Below are 11,575 nucleotides of genomic sequence, written 5' to 3' on the forward strand. Positions count from 1 at the left end.
GAAGCCTTCATGGTGAGAAGAACTGCTTTCATATATTAAAAAAAAAATTCTATCCAAACTTTTCAGAATCCCCTATTGTCATCTGCTAAAGGGCAAGTAAAAATTGTAAAAAAAAAAAAAAAAAAAAAAAAATCCTTGTAAAAAATCATTAACTTTTCATTTGGGGTGAAATATTTGCAGCTAAAAGACCTAAAGTGACTCGATTATGATTCTTTGTCGTAAAGAACATAAAAGCTGTTCGCACTACAGCATAAAGTGAAACACCAAAAACAAAACAATTACTCTAAGGATGCTCGTATTCAATCCATGATTGATCCAGGTGGAGCGTGACCGAGAAGTTCCCCTTTCCAGAGCCTCTGTTCCTGGCTTGGAACTTGAGTACTTCCCAGCCAGAAAACACATTTTATCACGAGCTTGCTTTCTCCCTGAACTGTATCATCACTTTCTAAACAGAATGCTGAATGGCTGACTTTGCTCTGACTCTGAAAGGTCCTGACCCGGAAATATAAGTTGCAAAGAAATAAGCCCGACTCGTGCGTGCACCCCTTCCTCAAGCCAGCCTGCTCACCTCAAGCCAAGCTGCTGTTGCCCTGAGCCACGGGGATACGTGCATCTTTTTCTGCCCTTGGCAGCCTTCAGTCACTCAGAGATAAACATGCAGACAAGGAAAGGCCTTTGACACACCTTGTCAGTGCTATTCAGACCCACTGACCCCACTGAAAAATCTGGGTGAGGGCCGCTCAGGGGTGAGAGGTCTGAGAGAAAGCAAGCTAATCAGAAAGAATGTACAACAGGCACACGTTGTGTGCAGCTGCACTGAACCACCAGCTAGAGGCTGCCCTTCCGCATCCTGCGGCCCAGGGAACGTGCTCAAGGGAGGTTCAGCCTGGGTGCTCCCGACGGGTTTGTGTTTACCTCTAATTCAGCAGGACTCCTGTGAATAAGCCTGGCAGGGTGGGGTCTGGTCCCGGTCAGCCACGAGCACACCTCAGCCCCAGAAGGCTCAGCTGAGGTTCTAGATTCTGGAAGTGTCTGAGCCAAGTGTCTGAGCAGAGTCCAGGCTGGGAGCAGACACCTCGCCCCGCCTCTAGATGCAATAACCGCTGGTCAGGTGGAACAGCACAGAGACGAAAAGAAGTGGCTGCAAAGGAGACAGCCGCTGGCCCGCCCCCGCCCGGCCAGATCTCCAATCACAGCGCCACCACACTCCTGCTTGCCTGCATCTTAAAAGACAGTGAAAAAGAAATGCAAAAGCTACACTGTGCCACCAGGCCTAAAGGTGCCTGGGACTTGACCATCAGAAGCTTCTCCGTGTTTTTTTAGACAATTTATTTCACATCTCATTACTGACTTAGAAAGAAGATAAAAATTTCTGCACTGCCCTAAACTAGCAGGAGGAAGTTCATCAGGAAAAAAAGAGTGAAAACTGTTTCATACACCAGCAGGCTAAGCTGCCCTGCTTACAGACTTACCTGCCTGCTGAAACACCTCTCAGGAAGCGTCTGCGAACACTGCAGCCCTCTTACGTTGGAGGCGGTGTGCGTGTGAGAGAAGCCAGTCCTTTCTTCTGCCAGCACGGCACACACAGTATATACTAGAATGTACTAGAAGGGGCCTGCAGGCCCGCTCCCGGAAGGTCTGCACAGGCAAAAAAGCGGACCACCACTCACCGCTTGCGCTGCTCTGGGGATGCATTTGTACTTTTCAACAACTGTAAGCATGACTTGAAATGCAAACTAATTTTTCAACGACCTCACACCCTTCGCTTCCACCCTGGGAGGCCTGGATGGCTCTCCTGTAGCCGCTGCTGCTGCCATGAAGCCCCAACGCGAACACTGCCTATGGCTAAGCCCCAGGCCCGGGGCACCCAGGATGCAGGCAGTTGCGGGGCGGGTGGGAAGAGGCTGAGCTCCGGGTGCACAAACGGCCCGAGCAGACAGCAGCCCTGAATGAGTGACCAGCCCGTGCCGCAAAGGTGAAATCCTCGATCACCCCTGCTGACTGACTAGGCTGACTTCCACCCCTCTCCCTGCAGTTGCATCCAGGCAGGTGGCTCTCTGCAAGGCTGCGATGGTGGCCCTCCTGGAAAGAACAGGCTTCTCTCGCCTAACGCCTCTTTGCAAGTTAACTGTTCGTGCAGTTTTCAGCTCTGGGCACAGATTAAAGTCCAGCACAACACAAAGGGAGGAAGAAGCCTGCTCCAGTAAAGGCCCGGAAGGCTCCAGGTACCGAAGGCCGAGCTATCTGAAAAATCAGAAGTAACACCTTTTTGCCCCCTCCTTTCTAGTGTTCCTTAGTGTTTAACTCTGCCACCATTTTCCAGGGCCTAGAAAAGAAGAGAAAGAGTAGCTCTCTGGTACCTGGCCCTGGGTGGCAGCCCCGGCAGCTGGGTCAGACACGGGCATGGCAGGGAGGTAGCTGAGGGGCGGGTGGGGGCCTGGCGGAGCAGTTCATCCTCAGACGGGCTGGCTTGCCTCATCCAGGGACTCTGGGACAGTCCGGCTCGCCAACAAGGCACAGCCTCTTCTCTCCTCTGCTCCTACAGAGGCACCAGCAGCGTGGGCGCCTGCCCAAGAGTGCGGCTCTACCCACCCCGTGTGAGTCCAGGCAGAACTCAAGCAGCGCTGGCAGCGCCCCTCAGCTGGGACACACGTGAGAAAGGTCGTGACTTTGGTGAGCTGAGCCCTAACCAACCCGCCCCCCCCAAGATCGTGGCCTCCCCCGCGCCTGCCTTGCCCCAGGGGGAAATCAAAGCACCATCCAGGAAGCACCAGCAAAGGCTAAGAGTGTAATGAACACACACACACGCGCGCACACACACACACACACACACACACACACAGGCAAAAGCTGCAGCACTTGTGAGAGCGGCTCTGGGACTGGCTCTGAGGGAACCTTCTCCAGAAAGTCACATCTGCTCTGCCTTTGAATGACGTCAGTGGGCTCTGGGGACAAAGGAGAATCCCAGAACCATGGGACCTGAGCGCTCCTCATTTTATAGGAGCAGAAGTTGAAGCTCTGAGCAGGGCGGTGGCTTCTGCAGAGATGCCTTGTGGAGCGGGCTTCCTGCGGTGGCTGTGCCGGGTGGGGCAGTTCAGTCCTGGGCGTGAGGAGGCCATGGTGGGCTCGGCCGCCAGCGCCACCCACAGCCCCTCAGAGGGGTCTAGCTGCCTCCCATTCCCACTGTCCTCTAGCTGTTAGGTTCACTCAGCCGCTGACTCCTCCCTGCCCAGGCCAGGCCCTCTCTGAGAGGACGATGCCGGCCCCTGGCCCCTTCTAACTGCTGCCTTCCAGAGCCTCCCAGCCCACCCGGCATCCCTCAGAGGCCCTCTGGCCCACAGCCCACTGAGCCAGCCCTGCTTTCTGGACCTGCAGGAGGTTCTGTGTCCTGAGAATCGTTTGTGGCCCAGAGATGGCTGCAGTGCTTTCTCTTCCTCTCACTGGATTTTCTGGAGAGCACATTCAAGAGGGGAAGAGTCTGACTCTGTGCACGAGCTGCTCTTGAAAAGCATTCAGTTCCTCTCCCTGCTTTAAGAAGGTCCGTCTACAGTCCAGAGCTATTTTCTGCTTTGAGTTTGAATGAAGTTGAGATCAGGATAAGTGACTTGTAGGGTTTGAATTACACTGGGATCACATCCACAAGGTGCTCGGTACTCCCTTGAGCACTGGTAGAAGCGAGGTTTCTACTCCGGCCAACACCTCCGAGAGCTGTCAAGGGGGAAGTCATCGCACTGGGGTGACTCGCCAATCACACAATCCACTCCTCCTCTCCCTCCCGTGCCATGTTAGCAGTAAAATGCCAGGACAGGAGGGCGAAGGGGAGCGTGTACACGATGAATGGCACAGCTCAAGCCCGCTTCCCCAAGCTAAGCTGACAAAGCCTGCCACCCTCTCCGGAGGACCCAGCCCCCTGACTGGAAAGCCAGAATTCAGCCAGACAAGCATTGCGGCATCGGTGGGCACTGCCACCTGCCAGGGCAAGGGTCGCCCTTGGTGCAGAAGTCTGGCTTCAAGCAGCAGTGACCAGACTGCCTGGGTGTTTGACACACCTGGCACCAACCCCCTGAGGGCCCCAGCTGGCCTGCCCTGTGCTCCCCAGCCAGGGATGCAACCCTCCCTCTCTAGCAGGAAGAGTAGTTTGAATGATCTCAACTAGCAGTACAAGATTCTCCCCCAGCAAAATGGAAAATGTGATTTACTCTGAGAGGAATACGTTGGTGACCACAGGTGAGATGGGGAGAGCCACCTTCGCTCGCAGTCCTGACACACTCCGTCCCTGATTGTCAACAGCCAGCTCTCTCACCCATGGGGATGGGAGATTCCAGCTGGGTGATTCGGCCCTGCCCCCTGGTGTCTAGAAGACAGACAGACGGTACACGGCACTACCAACTGTGCGGGCGGAACACGCTTCTCCACATCTTGACAAAGCTACTCAAACCACAGCTCTGCAGCAAAAACCTGTCTGCCTCCACACGTGATGGCCCTTTTGCTGTCTTTTTTACAAAGTGCAGCACACCATCCCCTCCATTCACCTGCTTTTAACTCTGAGACGCCAGAAGCCTGAGATGGGCCACAGTGGTCCCTGGTGGTTACATGCAGCTCTGGAGGAGATCTAGGAGGCATTCCTTTTATGTGATAACACACTGAGGGCATAAGGGGCCATCGAAGGAACCGTCACTGACCAAGGACAGTGTTCCCCATCCAGGGGTGCTGCCTGGACGCAAGATGCAGGGAGATGCCCCCCTTCCGCCGTCATTTACAACGCCCCTTGGGAGAAGCAAGTCAACAGAGGAAACAGAAAATGAACATTTTTTTTCCCGCCATAAAAAGCTCAGGCTAAATCAAGACATTTCTTCCTCCAGATTGTTTTTCCTAGTCACTAAAAAAGCATCAAATGTTTGCTTTTGTCCAAAGATATTATATAGCCTAGAATTTCTCCAAAATAATATTTAGCTATAGCTTTTCAGCTCCCTTTCTAAAACTTCTAATACCACATCTTTTAATACTTTAGTGCCATTTAAAAAATTCTTCATTAAGACAGGTATCAGAGCAATCACCATGCAATTATTATTGAAATCATAGTTTAGAAAAGGAGAGTGCGGCTTCCCTGGCAAAATTCGTAAATGTTTGCCCAGTCATTGAAATCGGATGGAAGCCACTTTGGGATTGTGTTATTTGTTCGTTTTAACCTGAAGAGACTGTTGCATTTTCAGGTTATGTATAGGTACTCACATAGCCACAGCATATAAATTCACATTATAAGTGTGCTTTCTCCTCCTTTGGGGGAACTTTAAAGGACAAAAAGGACTCAGGTGGGACCTTAAATAAATTAGCTGTATCTAAATCTTTCAACTTTCTCTTTCTCTCTTAAGAGTGTAATCACTGAGAATTAAAATTTGTATAAATTGTCTTGGACCTTAGCATCCAAGATAAGAAGGGCAAGATGAATGCCTCTTGGGGACCCTAAAGGAGAAAGCCCAGCACAGCCATAAACGGGAGGACCCAGGAGGGCTGCAGGGTTTCTCAAGGAAGCCCTCGGAGCCCCAAACAGGTGGAATCCAACTGGTTTTTCTTCCCTCTCCCAACCATTTACACAGGCCACAGAGGACTCCCAGGCAGAAATGAACCAAACAGGACCACAAAGTCTGGCATGTTCGACCTCCCTTTTACATGGACAGACACTCCCACCATCAGCAAGAATCCTGGGAGCAAAATACAGAGACTGGGGGATAGGCTTCCACCTCCGGCCCCCATACTGCCACACTTCTAAAGGGGCCACAGCAGCCGAGCTGCAGATGCCCGTCCACGGAGCAAGTAGGGGAGGGGCCGACCTGCCTCCTGCTCTGAACCACTGGATTGTGGGGAGTTGAAATCTCACAAAAGCACTTTTGTGTGGCTTCGCTTCCCGTTACTATCGCACTGCCAAAAACCACAGCAACAATACAGTGAAAGCACGTCAAAGCCGACACAGCCTTGATAGCTGAGCACAAGCACGTGTTGGCCACTCGAGGGCACCATTTGGAGGGGGCTGTGCCTACCCGGCAGACAAGCCCCAGTCCTCTGCAGGAGTCCGCCCTAGGACACCTCCGGGCCTCTTTCAAACCCTAGGAGCCTCCTCCCAGCTCCTTAGGAAAACCTCCTGGCAGGTCTCTAGGGAAAGCCATAGCGCCCCCTTTCCCCATCCCCAGACATTGCACTAGCTTCCTCCTGCGCGCCCCCAAGGCACTGCGGACACCGCGGTCTACCCAGCTTAGGAGCTGCAGAAACTGACAGATGCCGCGCACCCCCGAACCGATGACATGTCAGGTCAGACTGGCGCTTTAAAACCTCTCCCCCATCTCACCTCCCCGCTCCGAAAACTTTCTTTCCATTTTCTAGATCATTCCCAATTGGAATTTGTATTTTTTAAAAAAGGTGGTGCTGACCGTTGCAGAGATCTGGGAAGCTCCACAATGCAGTCTTTCCGACAAATGTTCCTTTTCAGAACTGGGAGAATGTTAGATTTTGAAAGTTCGAGGAAAAAGATAACGCTTTTGCAGCGGTTCCTCCCCAGAATAAATGGCCCCGATGCAACGCAAGCCTTCGGAAAGGGCATTACAGCCCTTCCGTCGGTCTCAGGTGCAACACCGGGAACTCTGCCCCCCAGCGGGCCGTGCCCCACACTCAGCCGGAAACAAAAAGGGGTGAAATGAGACTCAAGTATCCCTTTAGCTCCCCTATGCTGAAGCCCCCAATTCCCTAACCCGTTTCTACCCGATTTGGTGCCGGTTACTGTAACAACAATGCAAAGCCATCCTCCCCCCAAAAGGGGGCGGTGGGCGCAATGGTGATCTGTTTGCAAAATACACATGACTGTGACATTCGGTAGCGTCAAGGTCATCTCTTCCCAGGGCTTTCGGATGCTTCCACCGTAAACGTGCGCATGAGGGACGAAGTGTGTGGGTGTGAGTGTTGGTGTGTGAACGTGCGCTCTTCCTCCTCCGTGCGGCCGCCGGGCCAGACTCCGACACGCAGCCACGCTAGGTGACAGGCTCGGCCCGAAGCTGCTCTCAGCGGGGAGTCCTTGGTGGCGCGGCTGCCCCCTCCCTGGCCCGGCCTGGCCCGCATGCTACCTGCAGCCGCACGCCTCCACCACCATGTCCTCGTATTGCTTGTAGACCACGTTGTTGGCGGCGTCGATGTAGAGGATACTGATGGGGCTGAGGCGCGCGGGCACGCAGCAGGAGGCCGGCGCTGCATCCGGCGCCATGGAGTTGAGCAGTGTCTGAATGATGGCGTGGTTGGTGGGCTCAAGGTGCGAGCGCAGCGGGAAGTCGCAAACGCCCTCGCAGTGGTACGCTTCGTAGTCCAGCGGCGCGATGATCCAGTCGTCCCAGCCCAGCTCCTTGAAGTCCACGTGCAGGGGCTTGCGGCTACAGCGGCTCCGGCCCCTGCGCCCGTGGCTCCGGCCCTCGCCCCCGCCGCTGCCCTGCGCTGCCCGAGTCCCGGCTAACGCCGTCCGCCGCCGCCTGCGGCCGCCGATGACCGCCGTCGGCAACCCCATGCCAGGTCCCTGATCCGGCGGCGGCTCCGCTACCAGTGCGGCCCCGAGCGCGCGGGCCTGGGCGCGGATCTCTCGGAACAGGCTCTCCTTCTTCTGCGTGCGGGAGGAGACGACCAGCAGCGCGCGCTCCTCCGCCGCCGCCGCTCCGCCTCCGCCCCGCGAGTCGAAGCCCAGCAGCCGCAGTGCCAGTGGGACCGGCGCGGGACCCGCCACTCCGCGCAGCAAGAGGCAGAACGCGCGGGTGGCGCGCGGCTCCCGGCGGTGGCGCCGCAAGGCGTCCGCCACGTCGAACACCTCCCAGCGCGCGGTGTCCAGGGGCTCGGCGGCCCGGGAATGCAGCAAGCGCGGCGCGCGCGCGGCGCTGGGGCACGTGGACAGCAGCAGCAACGGGGGAATCGCGCTGCCGGGGCCCCGCTCCGGAGACTCGCGGCGCAGCACACGCAGCTCCGCGCCCACCACCTCGTCGGCGTCGGGAAGGCTGGACACGTCGAACAGGAAGTTCAGGCCGGTCTCCGCTGCCGATTCGTCTGCCGGGGACGGGCAGAGACAGAGAAAGAGCGGTGTGAGAGCGAAGCCGGCACGCCTGGCCGCGGGGCCTCCTAACTGCAAATAGCAACTACCCTGGACGTGAGAACAAGGCTCGCTGGAGCCGGCGCCTGACCGGGCGTCTCGGCTCCAGCCGGAAAGCCGCCAGCCTGGTCCGGAAGAAAGGGAGCCTTAGGTTCAGATTATCTGGATCTGGGTTTTCGTTCATCGAGCCAAACGATTTCCGACAACCCACGGACATCAACTGAACGCACCCCCTCACCCGAGACCAAGACTTAAGGCCACTACAGTCCACTGCCTGCCCCAGAGCCATGGGTTTTCGAAGACGAGGTCGGAGGCCAGATTTTCAGCCGCTGGCAGAAAGAAGGCCCGGTGGGCGCATCAGAGGTCGTGTGCCTCTTCAAGACCTGGAGGCCAGGCCGGCCGCGGTAAGGGGACTGCTGGTTATGGCCCTGCTTAGCCGCCAAGAGAGCCTCGGAGTCCCGGTTGCGCGAAAACGGAAAATTCTTGTCCCCTGTAAACTGCTTCTGCTACCTCTCTTCCCCAGCCCAGCCTGGACATTCCAGCCGGCCACGATCTCCCATGCAGGCGGGGGCTCGTCTAGAAGGGGAACGCGCCCTCAGGGCTGCAGAAACCCTTTAGTGCCTCCAGCCTCCTCGCTTTGCTGAAGGGGAACTGAGGCCCAGATTAGGGGCCCGGCTCAGCCCCTGGTCGCGATGGGGAACTCCAGGCTCAGCTTCTCCCAGTGTTTCTGCCACCTCCGACGGAGGGGAAAGGCGGCAAAGGAGCGCAAGCAACCTTCTGGGAAGGGTTTGAGGCAGCCGGGACTGCCTTGCTGCAGTGAGGGCAGCGAACCGAGTGAGGTCTCCCCACCAGTACCCTCTGGTTCCCTCGCAGACTTATTCTTTCCCTCCGTTATGACTCAACTCGGGCTTTGGGATTTTACTTCTGGTTGTGGGCACTTTTTTCTTTTGGGGCTCAGAAAGGAAAAAAGAGTTGAAATTCCACCAAGCAGCAGATAAGGAGCTCCCTTTGAAGAAGGTCATATGGTTTCGTTTTGCCCCAAACGCGAAGAGACTGTGCACACTCCCCCCACTATTGGAGATTTGCTCACCAACCACAGATGCCATGCCATCGACTCCTAGGGTCTGAAGTCTGGGTGCTGCGGTGACCTCAGGCAGCCCTGCTCCAAGCTGAGGCTCAGGGTGGAGAGGGAAGCAGGAGAGGCACTGGGCAAGTGCTCCCCACCCCTCCCCCGTGCTTTCTCCCAAGGGCTTGCTCGCTGCCACACTTTCTCTGAGCTTCTGCAGCCCCTCTCAGCTTTGAGATGCTGCCACTGCATCCTCTCCCTCCAGAGAGAGGAAGGAGAGGCGGCCTTACTAGCCTTGCCAACCAAGCAGAGCTCCCCAGGAAAGGATTTAGCTCAGGCTGAGACCACCGAAGGCCTAACTCGACCTAAGAAAGAACATCTGGTGCCTCTACAAGCTTAGGGCCCTGCACATCTCACCTCTCCCACAGCTGGGAGCCCACTCTGCAGAATCAGGACTGGGGCCTTCCCTGGCTCTGTACACCAGGACCTGGGCTCCCTATGAGTACCCTAGCAGCCCATCCAGGATGCATGCCAGGCCCTCGGAGAATGCTTGAAAGTTCCCACCAGATTATAAGGCCATTTGGGCCCAGGATGCCCCTGTATCCCAAATAAAGCAGTCTGTGTAGACGTTATGTGTATGTTGGAGGGGGCGAGAGATTTGATCTCTGCCCTGCCTCTACCTGCTTTCCCAGGCTAGGGTCGGGCATATACAACCCCCAGTGGCTCCCAGGCAGGACCTGGATTGCAGCAGCACTTAACTTTCCGGCCCTATTTGCCTTTCTTTCCTTTCTGCCTTCCATTCTGGGTCTCTGGCTGGATAGAGTTAAGGCCGAAATTACTTGCATTTCCTCCTGAAATTAGTTAAATTTTCCATATCTGTCTGTTTTAATGGCTTCAATAGAGATTAATAAAATCCAGATGACACTCACCGACCACCACAGTCTCACCTAAGTCCTACCTTTGGAGGGCTCAGGGCGGAGTAAGGTGGGGTACTTGGTCCCAGAGAAGCCTGCATTCCTGCAGCGTCGCTGGCCCTCCTCTCCTCTCTACACAACCGGAGTCCTTCACCTCTGGCTCCCCCAGGGGCCTAGCACAAGGCAGGCACCCATAGCTACACACCTCTACCCAGACGCAGCCTGCTTAGAAGGGCCCTCTCCATACCTGGTGATGCCACCAGCCTCTCCAGAACCATTTACTTTAGTCTGATGCCTGCTGTGTCCCGCATTCCCCTCATTTCCCCCAGTTTGTACGGCCCCCCGCAAGACTGGGAACTGCAGAGCAACGAAGCAGCCGCCGCCACCACCACTGCGCAGTCCCTCTGGGCCGGACCCCCTCCTTGCTTCTCCGGATCTCCAAAACAGCCTGCCTCCTCGAGGGGACCCGCCGGCCGGCAGGGCCCGGGCAGCCCGGCAGAGGGACGGGCTCAGCCCTCCGGGGCCGGGCCCCGCAAGCTGCCGCGGCTCTAGCCACAGTCCAGGCGCTGCGGGTTCGGGTGCGTGGGCCTCGGCGAACTTTCTAACACCTGAGGCTGGGATGTGCGGGGACCAAGGCCCCCCGAATGGAATGGTGCCGGGACAAGGCTCCGGCGGTGACCTCAGCCTAGGACCCGACAGGATGGACTAGCGCAGTGGAGGTGTGAGTACCTTGGGTCGCCTGGTCTGCGAAGCCGGTGATTGTGTCCGCGCGGCTGTGGCGGCCAGAACCCGAGGTGGAGGCGGCGACTGCCCCGGCCGGAGCCCTCCCGGCCAGGCTCCGGTAAAGCGACATCATGAATTGGTGCGGCACCACCGAGCCGTTCCTGAAGCCGGAGCCCGCGGCGCGGCGCGCGGCGCGGGGCCCGAGAGCCGCGGCGGCCGGGGCAGCGGAGGCGCCCGCAGTCGCGGCGAGGGTCCTCCCGCCGCCGCCGCCGCCCCCCGGACTCCCGGTCGGCCCTGCCCCCGCCGCTCGCAGCACGGCGGCCGCTTCGAGCCCGTCGCGGGGGCGGCAAGCGCTCAGCAGCCAGAGGCACAGCGCGGCGGCCGCGCTCAGGTCCATGGGCTCCGAGGGCCAGGCGGGCGGGCGGCGCGGGCTCCGTGGCTTCGGGAAGTCCCCCGGCGCCTTTTGAACATAGTGTTTAATAATGGGGGAAGTGTGCGCAGCAAGCTGCGGCCCCCCCTCCTCTCCCACCCCACCCCCGCCCAACGCCCGGAGCAGCGCCCCCTGCTGAACACTCGAGCGGCAGCGCCGCGCCCCCTACTCCGGCCTAACGCTGAGCCCAGGGCCGGAGCCTCCTCCCCCAGCCGAAGCGCTTCGCCCCCACTCTCGCTAGGCGAGTGTCACCGGCCGGAGGCTCCCGCGACAAACCGGGGCGCCGCCTCGCTCTCCCAGGGCAAAGTGACCCCCTCCGCCCTCGCTGC

The 11,575-nt window shown here is 57.6% G+C and overlaps 1 protein-coding gene across 1 annotated transcript; it reads right to left on the reverse strand.

Annotated features, from left to right (window-relative positions):
• Positions 1-2,930: 2,930 nt before the first annotated feature.
• GDF7 (growth differentiation factor 7) lies at positions 2,931-11,213 on the reverse strand. The gene is made up of 2 exons (XM_030857709.2): positions 10,823-11,213; positions 2,931-8,070 (listed from the first exon to the last, which is right to left on the reverse strand). The coding sequence occupies exons 1-2, from the start codon at positions 11,211-11,213 to the stop codon at positions 7,109-7,111; spliced, it is 1,353 nt and encodes a 450-aa protein (XP_030713569.1). The 3' UTR covers positions 2,931-7,108.
• Between the last annotated feature and the right edge of the window lie 362 nt (positions 11,214-11,575).

This window comes from Globicephala melas, chromosome 12 (assembly GCF_963455315.2).
Source record: "Globicephala melas chromosome 12, mGloMel1.2, whole genome shotgun sequence".
Lineage (NCBI taxonomy): Eukaryota > Metazoa > Chordata > Mammalia > Artiodactyla > Delphinidae > Globicephala > Globicephala melas.